At 49.8% G+C, this 16979-nt stretch overlaps 1 protein-coding gene across 1 annotated transcript in view; it reads left to right on the top strand.

Moving 5' to 3' along the window:
- Positions 1-16979, top strand: part of PIK3R6 (phosphoinositide-3-kinase regulatory subunit 6) — a 66160-nt gene that overhangs the window by 23167 nt on the left and 26014 nt on the right. Inside the window, exons 3-11 of the mRNA XM_024235287.3 lie at positions 5937-6020; positions 6979-7070; positions 7763-7831; positions 8711-8843; positions 9018-9087; positions 10191-10374; positions 12599-12755; positions 15839-15925; positions 16490-16913. Coding sequence (XP_024091055.1) covers positions 5937-6020; positions 6979-7070; positions 7763-7831; positions 8711-8843; positions 9018-9087; positions 10191-10374; positions 12599-12755; positions 15839-15925; positions 16490-16913 — 1300 coding nt within the window. The remainder of the gene's footprint in view (positions 1-5936; positions 6021-6978; positions 7071-7762; positions 7832-8710; positions 8844-9017; positions 9088-10190; positions 10375-12598; positions 12756-15838; positions 15926-16489; positions 16914-16979) is intronic.

Genomic DNA, 16979 nt, shown 5'->3' with positions numbered 1-16979 from the left:
TTACACAACTGATTAAGCAAAAAACAACCCCACTTAAAAAATGGGTAAAAGACATGAACAGACACTTCTCAAAAGAAGACATACAAGCAGCCAACAAATATGGAAAAATGCTCCACGTTACTAATTATCAGAGACATGCAAATCAAAACCATCTGACACCAGTCAGAATGGCTACTAGTAAAAAGTCAAAAAACAACAGATGCTGGCAAGGCTGTGGAGTAAAGGGAATGCTTATACACTGTTGGTGAGAATATAAACTAGTTCAGCCACTGTGGAAAGCAGCTTGGAGATTTCACAAGGAACTTAAAACAGAGCTACCATTTGACCCAGCAATCCCACTACTGGGTATATATCCCCCAAAAACCAAATCATTCTATCAAAAAGACCCATGCACTTGCACGTTCATTGCAGCACTATTCACAATAGCAAAGATATGGAATCAACTTAGGTGCCTGTCAACAACAGACTGGATAAAGAAAATGTGTTACATATACAACATGGAATACTATGCAGCCATAAAAAAGGACGAAATCATATCCTTCGCTGCAACGTGGATGGAGCTGGAAGCTATTACACCAAGCAAATTAATGTAGGAACAGAAAGCCAAATACTGTGTGTTCTCACTTATAGGTGGGAGCTAAACTTTGGGTACTCATGGACACAAAGATGGCAACAATAGAAACCAGGGGCTACTAGAAGGGGGAGGGAGGAAAAGGGGCAAGGGTTGAAAAACTAGTTAGTTTGGGTACTAGTACTACTCATAGTTGGGTACTATGAGTAGTACTATTATTAGTAATAGTACTCATAGTACCTAGGTGATGTGATCATCCATACTACAAACCTCAGCATCAAGCAATATATCCAGGTAACAAACCTGCACATGTACCTCCTGAACCTAAAATAAAACTTAAAAAATGTTTTAATAAAAAAAATTTAATATTAATCATAATATTAATACCTAATTAGTAATAGCCCACATTCCTGGATGCAGAGGAGGATAATAATAATGGATGCCATTTGTCTATTGACTATTCGAGTCATCAAGGATGTTAGACCTGCATATCATATGTGAACAATGCTGAGCCGCTTGAGTCACAGAAAATATCCCATTTCTTTCTTTCTTTCATTTAATCAAATCAAAACCAGCTTCAACCTCTCATATTCCAAGGTTAGGATGAACTCTAGCATCATTCACTTGGAGTGCTTCCCTCTCTGTGGGAGTTTGTGAGAAGCTCAGGGTTTATAAAGTCTGGGTAGTGGGAAAAGGCTGTCATCTCCAGTCCACGGTGGCTACAGCCACCAGAACTGCTTGGCCAGACTTGCAATGTCCAGAGGGAGATAGAGCCTGCCTTGGGGGACAGTCTCATGCTCTGGTGAAGATGGCTTAGGAGACCTTTGCTATGTCATCAGAGGCACAGGGCTCAGTGCTTAGCGGCCCTCATCTGACCTTTGCCACCACTGGTAAACTTTGTCCCAGCCGGTCTGATTTTCCTCATTCCCTAGAACCCTTTATCTCTTGTGCCCTCACAGTCTTAGGGAATCCAACCTCCACCCTTGGGCTGGGCCACTCTCCTCTTTAAAAGCATCAGCCTTCTTCTGCACCTTTTTAGACAACGCAGCTTGATTGGCTCAATCAACTTGCCAGGAGCCTCAGACTCAAGTGCCTCCAGGGGCCAGGCAGAGGATATAAATGAGTGAAACCGAGGCATGGGGAACTACAAAGACCTAGAGAAGCTGTGCTCATCTAAGGGGGCAATTGCTCCCCACCCCTTATGATTGTCACATGTGAGAAGAATGCAGGTTCAGTGTCAACAGATTGTCAGATTTTCAAGAGATGCCAGAAACCCAAACCATTATGCAAAATCTCCTGACTTGTAAATGTTGGCAGCTCATTCATTGCTTTTTTTTTTTTAAGACACTATACAAGCCCAAACAAAACACATAGCAAGCCAGATGTGGACCAAAGCCTGAGAGTTTGTTTTAGCTACCCAGACATTCAAAAACAAAATTTATTTGAAGTGGTCTCCCAGGGCCTCTGGCAACTTCTTTATTTTTCTGTGAAACATAAAAACTCAACTTCCCTTGCAAAGCAAGGGGACCCAGGCTCAGAAGACAAAGGCTTGGCTGCGCTTCTGATGAGGGGAATGAGAGGAAATCACATTTGTCACAGTTTTCAGCCTTTCTGTGCAAATATACAGTGGAAGACAGAATAAGAAAGAGAAAGAAGGAAGGAAAAAAGAAAGGAAGGAAGGGAGGGAGAGAAGGAGGGAGGAGAAAGAAAAAAGACTTAGCACCAGCTAATTTTCTAATAACTCATCCTGCATTAACTCATTAAATCTTCATGCAAGGTGGAAATGCATAGACGGAGGAAAGACTGTGACCAGCCTTCATGCCAAGCTAAGTGATTTCCTCAACAGTCTGGGGAGACGATGCTCTGCCCAGCAGAGGGACCAGGTGGGCAGATGCGGCTGTAGTATCCTGTCCATTCTCAGCCTGGAGGAGATTCAGGACCAGGCCTTGCCAGGGACAAGTGTCTCACAGGGGACATGTGAGAGCCAGGAGGAAAGTGGGGGCTTCAGGGATGTGGACCCCATAGGCTTTGCATGGGTCTGAGGAGGGGCCAGACCATGAGCACTAGCACCTATGGTGACTTGTCCTAAAAATATTTTAACTCTTGGACTGCAATCTGCTGATTTTTAAATTTGTTATCTCTATTCTACTTACTTCCAAAGGAATCTGAGGCAATTCAGATATAGATTAAATAGAATATAAAGCAAGAGGACCAAAAAGGAGCCAAGAAGAGAGATCCCTGTCACATGAGATGAACTAATTTTTGAGGCTGGGCCCCAATTTGACCGTAAGTTTCCTGATAGCCCAGTCAAAGAGGAACCCTTGAGGCACGTGGTTTGTGTTGTCTGACAACTAGAGAATACACACTCACCTATAATGGCAAACTCTTGGTGGGAGCTAATTGCAAAGAGGAATTTATTGTGTGAGGAGTGTTTCCCATACTCCATGTCTGAGTCTGGATCTGCCAAGAAGCAGACACCAAGTTCAAGGATTTATTTGGGGAAACACTTGTGTGACAGAAACGGAGAGGGATCTGGGAGAGCAGCTGTCAGACCCGGTGCAAATCTGACTCCAAATGAAGGAGAAAAGGAAGAAGGGTCAGTGGAAATGCCTTGGACTGATGGGAGTCCAAGAAAAGCTCAGCAGGGCAGTTGGAGAAGCTTGAGGGTCTCCTGGGGAAGGGCCTGCTTTAGAACCACTACCATACCCTGTATTGGCTGGGAAGTGTGGCTCAGCAGAAAGTGATGGATTTCACAGCTGTCTTCGTCTGTTTGCATTGCTATAATATAAAGGAATACCTGCAGCTGGGTAATTTATAAAGAAAAGAGGTTTATTTGGCTCAGTGTTCTGCAGGGTGTACAAGAAGCAGGGTGCCAGCATCTGCTTCTGATAAGGGGCTCAGGGCTCAGGAAGCTTCCACTCCTGGTGGAAGGGGAGCCAGCGTGTACAGATCACATGCTGAGAGATGAAGCAAGAGAGAGGGGGAAGGTGCCAGGCTCTTTTTAACAACCAGTTCTCAGGGTAACGAATAGAATGAGAACTCACTCACTACTGCAAGGATGGCATTCATGAGGCATCCACCTCCATGACCCTAACACCTCCCATTAGGCCCCACCTCCAACACTGGGGACCAAATTTCAACATGAGATTTGGAGGGTCAAATATCCAAACCACTGCAACAGTACAGCTGCTGGGGACCTGGGTCCATTAAACTCCCGGTAGTAGGAGATGAATGAGGTACATTCTCACAGCTACCACACTTCCCAAATGTCAGTTGCTTATTCTTGTACCACTTTCATGTTTTTTTTTCCATGTCAATGTACCACTGTTAAAGAAAGAAATTATTCTGACAATTGTTAAATGGTAAGGAAGACTTATCTAAGACTATTGCATCAGGAAAGAGAAAGCAGGCTCAACTTGGAATAAGGAAAAGCCAGTTGGGGATTTCTAGCCAATGAGCAGAGTGAAGGGGTCAGTGGATGGAAAATTCCTAAGAGGAGACATCAAGGGTCAGGCATTCTTGCTAAACTGAGCTAACAGGATTTTTGCTAGAGGCACAAGTCAAATTCTTATACATCGAAGGTAAGGGATGAAGGGGTTCAGGATATATCAAGAGTGGAGGACTCCAACCTAAACTGATTTGGCAATATTCTTGCTAAAACTGGGATGGGCAGGCCAAAGGCAGGACAGGAACCAAGGCTGAGCCCTAGTGAAGAAGAGGGCTAAGAGGAGGCTGAGTAAGGTTTGGTCAAGGAGAGAGTCTTTGTTACCACCTGTCCTGGTATGTATCTGATACGATTCTTTAAATTGACTTTAGATTTTAGCTTTATACTTGGGGCGGGGGGTGGAGACTACCAGAAAAGACAGGGTGCTGTAGGCTTCAAAAAAATAAATAAATAAAATAAATAAGTTTTAGCTTCATGCATGGATTCAGGAACTACTAAAAATAATGGCAAAGGCTGGGTGTGGTAGCTCACGCCTGTAATCCCAGCACTTTGGGAGGCCGAGGCGGGCAGATCATGAGGTCAGGAGATTGAGACCATCCTGGCTAACACGGTGAAACCCCGTCTCTACTAAAAATACAAAAAATTAGCCAGGTGTGGTGGCAGGTGCCTGTAGTACCAGCTACTCGGGAGGCTGAGGCAGGAGAATGGTGTGAACCTGGGAGGTGGAGATTGCAGTGAGCTGAGATTGCGCCACTGCACTCCAGCCTGGATGACAGAGCTAGACTCTGTCTCACAAAAAAAAAAATAATAATAATAACAATAATGGCTAAAACTGCAATTACTTTTGCACCAACCTAATAGTTTTATATATATATAAAATATATATCTATATTTGGAGGATATATATATTTCATATATATATTTGGGGGATTATATATTTCATATATATGGAGGGTATATATATTTCATATATATATTTGGAGGACATATATTTCATATACATATTTGGAGGATATATACTTCATATACATATTTGGAGGCTGTATATATACTTCATATACATATTTGGAGGCTATATATATTTCATATACATATTTGGAGGCCATATATATTTTCATATATATGTTTGGAGGCTATATATTTCATATATATTTGGAGGCTATATATATTTCATGTATATATTTGGGGGATATATATATTTCATATATATATGGAGGGTATATATATTTCATATATATATTTGGGGATATATATATTTCATATATATGGAGAATATATATATTTCATATATATGGAGGGTATATATATTTCATATATATATTTGGAGGACATATATTTCATATACATATTTGGAGGATATATACTTCATATACATATTTGGAGGCTGTATATATACTTCATATACATATTTGGAGGCTACATATATTTCATATACATATTTGGAGGCCATATATATTTTCATATATATATTTGGAGGCTATATATTTCATATATATTTGGAGGCTATGTATATTTCATATACATATTTGGAGGATATATATATTTCATATATATGTTTGGAGGATATATATATTTCATATATATATATGAAAATACATATATGTATTTTGTAACATGCACTAAAATAAATGCATAACTATTCAGATTTTAAGGTCATTTGTGTACCACCTAAAATTGTCCTGCATACCACCGGTGATACACATACTGCACTTTGGGAAATGCTGGTTTTAGAAAGAACACAGAAATGCGGAAGGAAAGGCTATATTCCAGCCCTGGCTGGCATGCTGGCTGCCAGCTCTAAGTAGATTACTTCGGGCACCTCTTGAGGCTCAGAGAAATGGCTAAAGACATTCTCAGGAGGAATGGAGGTGGGACAAGGGTGAGGCTCAGTGGACTGAGTTTCCTTCCACCACTGCCCAGATGTGGAGCTGGACCTCCAGAGGAGCGTGCAGGCTGTGCTCCGGGAGCTCAGCACCCAGGCCCCTGCCCTGCAGAGCAACCAAGGTAAGAGCCAGCTGGCAGCAGCAGCTGGTCCCTCTGACCTCCACCCAACCCCAGCCAACAATACACACACATACAGGAAAGGATCCCGGCCTGGAGCTCATGGGGCAAGGGTCTTCTCGCCAAACCCCTTTCCTGCTGGAAACACCTAGAGCCTGAAGGACTGAGAAGGCTTCTCTGCTCCCTAGTTCAACCCTCCCAGCAACTGCCACAGAGCACATTGGGGATCTGCCACCCTTTTTTTTTCCTTTTTTTTTCTTTTGTTTTTGAGATGGAATCTTACTCTGTCGCCCAGGCTGCAGTGCAGTGGTGCAAACTCGGCTCACCGCAACCTCTGCCTCCCTGGTTCAAGTGATCTCCTGCCTCAGCCTCCCAAGTAGCTGAGATTACAGGCATGTGCCACCACGCCCAGCTAATTTTTGTATTTTTAGTAGAGACGCAGTTTCACCATGTTGGCCAGGCTGGTCTCAAACTCCTGACCTCAAGTGATCCGCCTGCCTCAGCCTCCCAAAGTGCTGGGATTGCAGGCATGAGCCACGGCACCCGGCCTGCTACCCTCTTTGTTAACCACCTTCCCTAGCTCCACTTCCAAACCTAATTCCCCTCAGCACTCCAGGCCTGTAGGACTTCCAGAATGTGGCTGGGAGCACACACCTGCAAGCACTGCTGCTCTGTGGTCCACACGCACACACCTGTCACACACCTGTCCCCACTGGTGTCCCACCTGCCCTCCTTTCTGCCCTGGGAATTCACTGTCCACAAAGGGCTACAGACCAGAACTCCCCACTTGGGAGGAGCCCACCCAGGTGCACCTGGAGCCAAGCGCTGGTGGCGGGGTCACACCTGTGGCTGGTCAGAGCTGCACCTGGGGCTCCAGGGCTCAGGGTTCTGCTCAGAGGGGTCTCCTCGAAAGAGCTCCTGCCCACCTGGTCATGCTGGGCTCCCCTTTCTCCTGGCCCAGGCATGTGGAGGTGGTCCCTGCACAAGAAGGTCGAGCGAGATCCTGGTAAGAGCCCGGCGCTGGTCCGCATTCTTCTCAGAGAACTGGAGAAGGTGAGTTCCTGGACCTCAGGGAGGAACACGGGGATGAAAGGAAGACAGGGGCCAATTGGGCAGGGGCTCAGTCCTGGCAGCTCTATGTCTCATAAGCTTTGGTCGCCTGCATGATTTTTACCATATGCATCTCCCTCCTGTACTTTTACATAAGCAATCTTTTCTTTACATCGACTCTCATTGTTTCACTTGAATAAACATCTTTCAAAAAGAAGCACTATAACATGACCACAAATGGAAAACCCGTATCACTTGTCAGAAACAGAAGGTACCTATAAACATAAATATACGACTATTGACGTTTCTCAAAATTATCCTTGGGCCACCTAAATTCTCCTCCACACTACCCAATGTTGTACTTTGCAACCGTTTGGGAAACACTGCACTCAAGGGAGGCTCCAAGCTGGGGACTTGTTCGTTGCTTTGCTGGACTCCTACCCTAACTGAATGTGGCCCCTCACCTGTAGAGTTCTCTGAGGCCCCCCCATGTTCCCACACCCTCCCCGAGGGGCTTCCGCAGCTGTGTGCCCTCCCCTCCCCACTCCTCTATCCAGAGCAGACAAATGGCCCTTTGCTCTCCGCCTGGCTGCCTTCCACCCCATCTCCTGCTCACTCCCAGCCTAGACTGCCTCCTGCTACGAAGTGGGGAGTCCCCCAGCCCAATACCTGTCACGTGATCTCCTGTTTTCCAGGCGGAAAGCCAGGACCTCCGGCATGTCATCATTCCCTTGCTGCACACTGTAATGTACGTGCTCACCAAGGTGAGCTGGGGACTGAGGTTGAGGTGGTAGTGGTGACCTGCATGTGGCTGGGCTGGACACTCTCCCCTTAGTGGGCAGTCAGTCTCCGCCAGGATGAACCTAGAAAATCCCTTGGATTGCCTGCCCTAAACTGGCTTCTAAGCACTAGCCACCCCCTTTCCCTCCTATATGGAGAGAGAACTTTGGAGAGACAATGGCCTTGAATGGCAGGATGAGGTCTTTGGGTTTGCTCCTGTGTGCAGTGCAACAGGAGACATCACTGATCCCTACACAGAGAAGAGACATGATACTCATGTGGTTAATGTCTCAGGAGGAGTAATCGGGAGCTGCGTGTTGTTGCAGCGGGTGGGAGTGGTGGTTAAGGAAGGCGGGAAGAGCAAGTCTGGGGCTGCTGGAGAGTCCAGGGTCAAGATGGGGCTTAGCTCCGGCAGAGGCAGAGGGCACACTGAAGTCGGGAGGGAGAGGGGGGCCTCCCAGGCACTGTGGAGCATTTCAGGCCTGTGGGATGCAAGGAGGAGCAAAGGAGACTGAGGAAGTGCCTCCAAGGTTTTGAGCCTGGAGAACCGCAGGAATGTGCTTCCCTGATGGAGCAGGAGGGCTGGGAGGAAGTTGATTTGCTTGCAGAACTTGATGCAATGAATTTTTATCTTGGTAAGTTGGGGCGGGGCGACAAAGGGATGTCTTACAGGTGCTGGGAGAAGAGGCTGGAAGGTGTAGGTTTGGGAGAGAGCTGTGAGCCCGGGTCTGGCTGTTAGGCCTGACCTTCCACCTCTTCTCCCAAGCCCCTCCCCGGAAACTCCCCTGGGACCCTTCACCTCCCCCTCCTCCCTTTTACCTCCCCCTCCTCCCTCTCACCTCGCCCTCCTCCCTCTCACCCAGGCCACAGGAATCACAGAGGAGCTCTACCAGAGAATCTATGCCTTTTGCACAAGATTACTGACCCTGCCTACCCCCTACTGCACGGTCGCCTTGGACTGCGCGATAAGGCTGAAAACGGAGACGGCCGTCCCAGGTAAGAGTCACCGGGCATCTTTGTCTCCCACGCTGCACCTCCAACATTGCCCAGGGTCTTTCCCTTTTCTCCAGTATACCGGGGAGCTCAAAAGCCTCCACACCTTCTGTAGGAAGGTGGAGAATGGGAATCAGAGACTTGGGGACTGTTTGGCCAAAGTGGTCTGGTTTGCAGGGACACTGTACCAAAGGATGGTCATTGCTGAACAGAACTTGATGAATGAACTGTATCCCTACCAGGAGAGGTGAGTGGCCCCAGAAAAATTGCTACCTTCAGCCTCCTAAAAGTGTTGTGGCTTTAGTGACTGCTCCCTGGCAGGAGGACAAAATAGGAGGCTGGATTAAGAAGAGCCCTAGCAGACCTCCCCAGCCATGATATTTCTCCAGCAGTGGGGTGCATTTGCAATTCAAGGTTGGCGCCATATTGTTTTCTGGAGACCACTGAACACGGGATAGGTCTTTCTTCTCAGGTTGGATTCGAAGCTACCCTGCTCACATGCAGAAGGTGGACATGGCCTCGGGGCCACTCTGGAGCTCTGTCATTCCACCTCCATCCTGCCCTTGGCCATAATGCAGCATCATACCAGCCAGGCAGCCAGAGGAGACTCCAGAATAGCCATAGCGGAGGGGCTCAGGCACAAGCGCACAGTGAAGCCTGAGGGCTTCCATGGGGGGACGCCCAGCCTCTTAGATAAGACTGAGGAAGTGTCCCCTGCTCATGTTGGGGAAAGGGGTGACGAAGTTGGGAGTGGCACCTCCCTCTTCTGCAGGCACCTCCACTAACTTGGCCCTGAAAGGCACAGCTTGAGTTTGGGGTGTGAGGTGCTGTGTTCAGGAAAGATGCAAGGAGGCACAGGGCACCCAGAGGACTTGGCATGGGAGAGATGGGGAGACAAAGTGGGTGAGGAGGAGGGAGTAGGGGAGGTCGGCTCTCTGGTGTGATAAGAGTGATGAAAGAAGATGAAATTCACTCTGAGTTCAGAACTCCAGTTCTGGCAGGAAGGATTTAGGATCTCTCCTAGAGGGTGACCTGGTCCCTGGGCCAGGATGCTGAGAAAGGGAGCAGGATTGAGGCTGGAGCTTTCCTAGACATGGGACTAGGCCTACTTTCCTCTGTGGACAGTGGATTAGAGCTGCCCCTCTAGAAGGGCTGTGCATGGTCTTATTTGCCACAGTCCTCACCACTCCCTATTGTCATCCCACCCAGAGACTTTTGAATCTGAGACTCCTCTTTTTAGCAGAATTAAATTACTTGGGGGTGCTGCACAGCTCTGAGGGTGCCCATCCGGTGGACCCTCTCCCATTAGTTACTATCAATCCCACCTCTCCCCTCTGCCTCTGCCCTCAGAGTGTTCCTCTTTGTGGATCCTGAGCTGGTGTCTGCCTCTGTGTGCAGTGCTCTACTACTGGAGATCGAGGCGGCCCAGGCGCAGCAGACACCAGAGGCCTGCATGCGCCACGTGGTCTCCCACGCCCTGCAGGCAGCTCTGGGGGAGGCCTGTCATGCAGGCGCTCTGCACAGGAAGCTGCAGGTAATGGCCCTGCCCGCAGCCCCTTGTCAGTCCCAGCCCTCGTCGCTGCAAGCCCATGCCAGTCGCTTACCCTGCTCTTCTTCCTTCTCCTGTTTCACATCACCTTTTCCCCCAAATCAAAAATTAATACATTTTGGCTGGGCGCGGTGGCTCACACCTGTAACCCCAGCACTTTGGGAGGCTGAGGCAGGTGTATCACCTGAGGTCAGGAGTTTGAGACCAGCCTGGCCAACATGGCAAAACCCGGTCTCTACTAAAGATACAAAAACTAACTGGCCATGGTGGCGGGCGCCTGTAATCCCAGCTACTCTGGAGGCTGAGGCAGGAGAATAGCTTAAACCCGGAAAGTGGAGGTTGCAGTGAGCCAAGATTTTGCCACTGCACTCCAGCCTGGGTGACAGAGAGAGACTCCATTTCAAAAAAAAACCAATTAATAAGATATAAGATAATGCCAGTATTCCTAGCAGCAGGGTAAATGAGTGTCTCAGCCCTGAAAGCAGGAATCTGGGTCACCACAACAGTAGCTACTACATCATCTCACTCAGAGTCAAAGCCAAACTGATTGCAATGACCTATAAGAGCCTGGTGTGGTGGCTCATGCCTGTAATCCCAGGTACTTGAGAGGCCGAGGCAGGAGGATTGCTTGAGGCCAGGGGTTTGAGACCAGCCTGGGCAACATAGCAAGACCCCATTTCTACAAAAAGTAATAATAATAAAAAAAATACCAGGCGTAGTGACATGTGTTTGCAATCCCAGCTACTCGGAAGACAAGAGGATCACTTGAGCCAAGTTCAAGGCTGCAGTGAGCTGTGATTGTACCACTGCACTCTAGCCTGGGTAACAGAGAGACACCCCATATCTAAAAATAAAAATACAAGAACCTCATCTTGAGGGCCTTGACCTGTTTCCATCTCTCTTCATTTCCTCTCTGGCCTGTCTCATAACTTTTCCTCTCATTTCCTCTGCTCCAGCTAAACAAGCCTCCTCATTTTTCTCCCAACACGCACATGCCTGACATACTTGCACCCCAGGGCCTTTGCGCTGGCTACTCCTTATGCTTGGAACGTTCTCTTAGATACCTGCACGACTCACTCTTTTTTTTTTTTTTTTGAGACGGAGTCTTGCTCTGTTGCCCAGGCTGGAGTGCAGTGGTGCGATCTCGGCTCACTGCAAGCTCCGCCTCCCGGGTTCACGCCATTCTCCTGCCTCAGCCTCTCCGAGTAGCTGGGACTACAGGCGCCGGCCACCACGCCCAGCTAATTTTTTCTATTTTTAGTACAGACAGGGTTTCACCGTGGTCTCGATCTCCTGACCTCGTGATCCGCCCACCTCAGCCTTCCAAAGTGCTGGGATTCCAAGCGTGAGCCACCGCGCCGGGCTGCATGGCTCACTCTCTCACTTCCTTTAAGTCTTTACTTAAAAGTCACTTTTGGCCAAGCGTGGTGGCTCATGCCTGTAATCCCAACACTTTGGGAGGCCAAGGCAGGCAGATCATGAGGTCAGGAGATCGAGACCGTCCTGGGCAACATGGTGAAACCCCGTCTCTACTAAAAATACAAAAATTGGCTGGATGTGGTGGTGCGCGCCTGTAGTCCCAGCTACTCGGGAGGCTGAGGCAGAAGAATCGCTTGAACCCAGGAGGCAGAGATTGCAATGAGCCGAGATCACGCCACTGCACTCCAGCCTGGGTGACAGAGCAAGACTCCGTCTCAAAAAAAAAAAAAAAAAAAAAGTCACTTTCTCAGGGAGGCTTCCCAGATCACACAGTCTGTTTCGTTTGCTGCTGTATCCCAGCCCCTAGAACAAGGCCTGGTGCAGTGAGCTGTTCTAAGTGCTGGAGATGCAGCTATGAATGAAACAGACAAAATTCCCTGCCTTCCTGGAATTCACAGTCTCGTGGGGGCTAGAACATTGATCCAAGTGCTCGGTGACGCTTTCAGGAGGTGGGCATCAGCGACTATCTCTGCCTCTCTGGTAACAGATATTGCAGACCAGCAGTCTCCCCATAATAGCGTGTGAGGGGCAGAGGGGAACCCCCACTTGCAGGGCAGGTGTAGGGCCCTGGATGTGGGATCCAGAAGCCTTCGGGAAAAGCTCCTGCCGGGCCCCCAGGGGCAGCGGAGAGGTGTCACTTTGGGCTGCCAGGGCCCTGCGGACTTGGCTTAGGAGCTGGGGTGCGTGGGCGCTGGGCCGAGACCCAGGCTCTGACGCCCCTCCCCAACAGGACAGCCCTCGCCGCACCCTGGAGCACTATTTCCACGCCGTGGTGGCCGCCGTGGAGCAGATGGCCAGCAAGGCCAGCCCTAGCCGGGAGGGACACGTGGAGAGGCTGGAGGAGATTTACTGCTCACTGCTGGGGCCCGTGGCAGGGCGCTGCGGTGGTAAGCGACTGGCGGATGGGGGGCCTTGGCAAGGGCCCCGGGGGGGCAGCTCACTGCACCGCAGGGGGCGCCAGAGAGCAGCGCTGGACTTGCCTCTGTCTGGGTGCCTGGCCGACTCCCAGGAGCCTGGGGACTGAGGGCAGCCTGGAGGTTTGGCAGGACCCCGGGACTAAGAGGCGGGTAATTAGGCTGGGAGCGGTGGCTCACGCCTGTTAACCCAGCATTTTGGGAGGCCGAGGCAGGCGGATCACCTGAGGTCAGAGGTTCGAGACCAGCCTAGCCAACATGGGGAAACCCCTCTACTAAAGTAGTAGAGGGTTTAGTCTCAAAAAAAAAAAAAAAAAAAAATCAGCTGGGCATGGTGGTGGGCGCCTGCAGTCCCAGCTACTCGGGATGCTGAGTTAGGAGAATCACTTGAACCCGGGAGGCAGAGGTTGCAGTGAGCCGAGATCACACCACTGTACTCCAGCCTGGGCGACAGAGTGAGACTCCGTCTCAAAAAAAAAAAAAAAAAGAAGGCGGGTAATTTGGTCATGATAACCGCTGATGCCCACAGAGCCCCTACTATACTCCAATTGCTGTTCTAATCACCTTACATATATTTAAATATATTGCCTATACTGTATTAAATCAATGAAACCTCACAGTCAACTTATAAGCTAGAAACTATTATTATCCCCATTTTACAGAGGATGAAACTGAGTTAGAAAGAGGTTAAATATCTTGCCCAAGATCACCCAAGGCAGTAAGTTTCAAAGCCAAGATACAAATCCAGGCTGTCTAGTTCACCACTCAGCTGCAGTAATCAAAGGATTTGATCGTCCAAGGACCAGAGCATCTAAAAGAGCAGATGAGTCAACATCGTTTATATCTGGTATCATAGATTTTTATTCCTCACTCTTCCTATTTGCGTATTTATAAGATAACACCTTATCTTATGCAAGGCATAATGTAGGTAAGATAATGCCTACCCTGAAGCAAGCCCCATGTGGATGGGGGCATCTGAAATAGCCCAGAGAAACATCCCGAATATGTGTTTCCTGGCTTTTGTAGGATGATTCTGATTTGGGTCCTATTTCATGGTCATTCAAAGTATCATGGAATGTGTCAGCCTGCATGTCCCAGATATGCACAGTCACTGATCATGCACCTGTCATTATAAGGCATGGGGTTAAGGACTGGAATCCACTGGAAGATGTTAGTGTGCCAGGCCCTGGGTTTGAACTTGGCATCCCAGGTTTGGTGGAGGCCACAGCAGTTGGGTGAGGTGGGGAGGATAGTCCCTGCCTAAAGACTCTATCTTCGAAGTTGTCCACTCTTTTGCTTTAACATTCTACACTACCTCTGATCCCACATGGAAAAAGCTCCTCCTGTACCCCACCAAGCTGGGACTAACCCTGGGGCCAATCTGGCTTTGTTCCCCTTGTGGCCCCTTGCTAACAGTCACCAGTGACTCTGCATGGATTAGTAAGACCATCTGGGCCACTCCCAAGCCACATCCAAGGGCACCTGTCTCCTGCCCAGACTTGCCCTGTGCATTTTTTTTTTTTTTTTTTTTGACAGGGTCTTGCTCTGTCACTCAGGCTGGAGTGCAGTGGCTCGATCGTGGCTCACTGCAGCCTGGACCTCCTGGGCTTAAGCCCACCTCAGCCTTCCAACTAGCTGGGACCACAGGCACGTGCCACCACACCTGGCTAAGTCCTGTGCATCTTTTTTTTTTTTTTTTTTTTGAGACGGAGTCTCGCTCAGTCACCCAGGCTGGAGTGCAGTGGCTCAATCTCCGCTCGCTGCAAGCTCTGCCTCCTGGGTTCACGCCATTCTCCTGCCTCAGCCTCCTGAGTAGCTGGGACTACAGGCGCCCGCCACCATGCCGAGCTAATTTTTTTGTGTTTTTTTAGTAGAGACGGGGTTTCACCATGTTAGCCAGGATGGTCGCAATCTCCTGACCTCGTGATCCGCCCTCCTCGGCGTCCCAAAGTGCTGGGATTACAGGTGTGAGCCACCGTGCCCGGCCAAGCCCTATGCATCTTAATGACCAGGCAGCACCCCCGTCAAGCCCCTGTGGCTGTAGGGGGCAGTATGGAGCGGTGATTATAAGCACAGTGTTGTGGGTAAGAGCAGGAACTCTGGAGCTGAGCTGCCTGGGCTCAAGTCTTCACTGTGCTATTTACTATGTGACCTTGGGCCAGTTATTCAACCTCTCTGTGTCCTGGCTTCTCCCCTGTAAATTGAGGATAATAATGTCACCTGTTGCCCAGGGCCATTGGCAGAATCCAGAGAAATGATTACAGTGTATGCCAGGTGAGTAGAATAAGGCCTGGCAGGCAGTAGGTGCTCAGTGAACACTGGCTGCTCTCCCCTAAGAAGCTTGCAGCCTCATGAGTGGGGAGACACAGCAATATAGAAGTGAAACGGGAATACGGAGCCAAATCCTAAGACCACGTGTGAAGTGTGCCCAGTGTGCAGACAGTCAGCTCGGAGGGAATGACCACCGTGGGCCACTGGAGTGGCCAGAAAAGATTCTAGAAAGAGAAGCAGGAAGAATGGCTGTCCTTGGTCTCTCCCCTGGACTGTCCGGGGTTCCTGCTGCCCCCAAACTTTGTTGATGAGTTCTCGTCAGCATCGCCGACAGCTGCAAATGTTAATTGAGTGTCTACTGCGTGTAAGATATTGGAAGCAGCCCTGAGAAGGGCAGGGGTCTTTCCTGCCTCATCTGGATGCAGGCAGGGCATTTTAAGAACAGCGGGAAAGCCAGTCTGGCGGCTGCACAGGGCTGAAGGCGTGGCCAGCATAGGAGCATAGGTTGGAAAAGGCCTTGGGAGCTGGTTTGTGAAGACCCCCTAAGGGTTGAGCTAGGTTTAAGGAAACGTAGCTACTAAGCATTGTTGGACAGGGAGGGGACAGCTGCACTGTTGGGCCCTGGATTGGCTGGTGGTGGCAGAGATGGAAAGGCAGATCAGATGTGAAGGAGAGAGTCCCTGCCACCCCTCTAAGACCCCGCACAGGAGCTGGGCAGGATGGGGAGGGTAGAGGAGGGTCCCATGTCCTCCTGCATGGCCTCCACAGCCTGCTTCTTTCTGCAGGTGACCTTGTCCAAGAGCGGCCACCAAGCATTCCCCTGCCCAGCCCCTACATCACCTTCCACTTGTGGACCGGCGAGGAGCAGCTCTGTACGTGCCCATGCAGCTGTCTGGAAACAGTGGTATATGTCTGTGTCTGTGTGTGTGTATGCGTGCATGAGTGTGTGTCAGTGTGTCTGTGTGTGTGTATGTGTGCATGCATGTGTGTCAGTGTGTGTGTATGCATGCATGCGTGTGTGTTAGTGTGTCTGTGTGTGGTTGCGTGTGTGTCTGTGTGTGTGCATACATGTGTCAGTGTGTCTGTGTCTGTGTGTATGTGTGCACGCGTGTGTCAGTGTGTGTGTATGCATGCATGCGTGTGTGTCAGTGTGTCTGTGTGTGTATGCGTGCATGTGTGTGTGTCAGTGTGTCTGTGTGTGTGTCTGTGTGTGTGCACGTGTGTGTCTGTATGTCTGTCTGTGTTTGTACATGTGTATATGTGTGCAACTGTGTGTCTCTGTGTCTGTGTGTGAGTCTGTGCATGTTCATATGTGTGTCTTTATGTGTCTGTCTGTGTTTCTGTGTGTGTTTATCCTCTGAGTAGGACTGGCTGAAATCAAAAACGTAGCCCTGCCAGCCTCACGTGTCCTCACCGCCCTTGTTCCCCCATCCCAGGGAAGGAACTGGTGCTCTTCCTCCGCCCAAGATCCCAGCTGCGCCTCAGTGCTGACTTGGAGGTCTTGGATCTGCAGGGCCTCCGGCCAGACCGGGAGTTGGCCCGGGTTTCTGTGCTGTCCACTGACAGCGGCATTGAGCGGGACCTTCCCACGGGGGCTGATGAGCCGCCTGCACCCAGCAGCCCTGAGATAGAGCGAGCCGGGCTGCAGCGCAAAGGGGGCATCAAGAAGCGTGCATGGCCCCTGGACTTCTTGATGCCTGGCAGCTGGGACGGGCCCCCAGGGCTGCACCGGAGGACAGGCCGGCCCGGTGGGGATGGGGAAATGCTGCCCGGCGTGTCCCGGCTGCACACAGCCCGGGTACTTGTGCTCGGAGATGACAGGATGCTAGGGCGCCTGGCCCAGGCCTACCACAGACTCAGGTGGGGCCCCGACGTGGGGGCTGGGGGCGGGCGCTGGTGAGGGGCACAGGTGGGCCTGGCGTGGGC

Source organism: Pongo abelii, chromosome 19 (genome assembly GCF_028885655.2).
Source record: "Pongo abelii isolate AG06213 chromosome 19, NHGRI_mPonAbe1-v2.0_pri, whole genome shotgun sequence".
NCBI lineage: Eukaryota > Metazoa > Chordata > Mammalia > Primates > Hominidae > Pongo > Pongo abelii.
Note: the sequence above shows the minus strand (reverse complement) of the source record. Positions and strands in the feature narration are given on the sequence as shown.